Source organism: Nelumbo lutea, chromosome 6 (genome assembly GCF_056320005.1).
Source record: "Nelumbo lutea isolate HS-2025 chromosome 6, American lotus-T2T, whole genome shotgun sequence".
Lineage (NCBI taxonomy): Eukaryota > Viridiplantae > Streptophyta > Magnoliopsida > Proteales > Nelumbonaceae > Nelumbo > Nelumbo lutea.
The window spans coordinates 56,889,341-56,891,174 of NC_142689.1; the positions used below are offsets into that span (position 1 = coordinate 56,889,341).

The 1,834-nt window shown below is 38.7% G+C and overlaps 1 protein-coding gene across 1 annotated transcript; it reads right to left on the reverse strand.

Annotated features, from left to right (window-relative positions):
• Positions 1 to 211: 211 nt before the first annotated feature.
• On the reverse strand, positions 212 to 878 carry LOC148849006 (auxin-induced protein X15-like). The gene has a single exon (XM_088952570.1). The coding sequence runs from the start codon at positions 695 to 697 to the stop codon at positions 392 to 394; it is 306 nt and encodes a 101-aa protein (XP_088808696.1). The 5' UTR covers positions 698 to 878; the 3' UTR covers positions 212 to 391.
• Positions 879 to 1,834: the final 956 nt, after the last annotated feature.

The following is a 1,834-nucleotide window of genomic DNA, read 5'->3' on the forward strand; positions in this document are numbered from 1 at the left end:
TTTCCTCATTTTTTTTTATATACATTTTACTTGGTACATCTACTCTTGAAGTGATTATTATGAGTGATATAAATCACATTAGTTGGAATTGTGAAGTGGGATCCCGCAAATCAAATTTAAAAAATGTAAAATTGGAATTAATTAAACCATTGAAAAGAAGAAAAGAAGTAAGAGAAATTAGAATTAGATTATTCCTGTAGAATTCAAATCATTGATGAGAAGAAAATTTTGTATTGAAAATTGTTCATATATATAGAGGAAGAAATCTCCTTTTTTTTCTTCCTCAACTCTCTTTTACAAGAAGAAAAATATATATATATATTTACATGTAATTGGCCATTTCTTGGCCGGACTTCAGTTTTAGCTGTCTTCCTTGATCCTTAAATAGTTCTCAAGAACCGTTCAAACAGGATGTGAGACGAATGAAGGCTTCTTCTTGGCAAGGGATTGTCAGAGCACCCATTGGATGATCAAATCCGAACTCTTCTTCAGCGCGAGTAAGCAAGGATTGGAATGAAGGGTGGTTCAAAAAGGATATGGGAACCACGAACCGTTTCTTCTGGGTCGTCTCTCCAATATAAACAGCCAGGTGGCCTTTGGGGACGTCTGTTGCTGCAGAAGTTGATTGAATTGCAGTAAGAAAAGAACGTCGAAGAATCATCTTGGCATGAACAAATCCAGGCAAGCGTATAGCCATGGCTTATATGCACAATTATATTGCAAGAATAAGAAATCAAACAACAAAAGGATTGAGAGAAGGAGAATTCTGAGAATATTGGAGATTGTGATTTGTGTAAATGTGGAATGATGAGATCGATAGATGTTGAGTGTGGCCTCTACATATATATATGGACAATAACTTTGTGAATAAAAGATGATGATAAGTGTGAAGATTGAAAACAGAGTAATTACATTGGGATGGGACACAAGGAGGGACAAGGCTCATGACGTTATGGTTATTAGATCTAAATCTGTATTTTCTTTTTAATTATTGCCATTGTTCACCTATGGTTGGATTTGCAGCTTCTTATCTTGTAGATTATAGCACATTGATACTGTTGCCCCACAACGACTATGGGCCCAAATCTCGTAAAGTCCCATCACCATGGGATCCGGTTGTAGCCAGTCTATACACAAACACCACCACATGGGTCTCCTGCACTTTACAGTAGGGGTGGCAATTGGGTGGGTTGGGTTGGGTTGAGTTTCAATCCAATCCATCTAACCCGTCAATCCATTAATGACCCAATTATATAAAATTAAATGGGTTGGGTTCAACCCAAACCCGCTTTAACCCAATCCAATCCGCCCAAACCCATTAATCTTATATTTATGGACTTAAAAAACAAACTCTCTCTCTCTTAACAAATAAGTTAGTTGTAGTTTGGTGGTTATTATAGTTACTATTTACATAAGTGGTGAAGGTTCAAATCACATTACATGCTTGTTATTTTTACACAAGCAGCGAATCCATTTGACGATGTTCAAATTTCGGATTTGACCTAACCACTTGGATTCAAACCGGTCAGACCAACTTAAACCACTTAGGTTCAAGCGTGGTTGAATTGTTTAGATCTGGATCAGTCTAGTCGAACCGAACGGACTGGTTTAGTCATTGGTGGATTGACTTGGAGGGGACCATATAAGGTTTGTGCACGGGTTCGGGACCATACCGGCTGACCCGAACCGGGCCAATGTAACAAAATCGGGTTGGTTCGGATTTGGGTCGGGTTGTGTGGATGTTGGTCAAATGGATAGTCCAGATCGGGCGAAGCATGTAGAGGTTGAATCATCCTGCCCAAAATCTTCTCAGATATGGGTCGACCTGGATCGA

Coding starts and splice junctions, on each gene's coding strand:
- LOC148849006 (XM_088952570.1), bottom strand. CDS start 697: ATGGCTATACGCTTGCCTGGATTTGTTCATGCCAAGATGATTCTTCGA.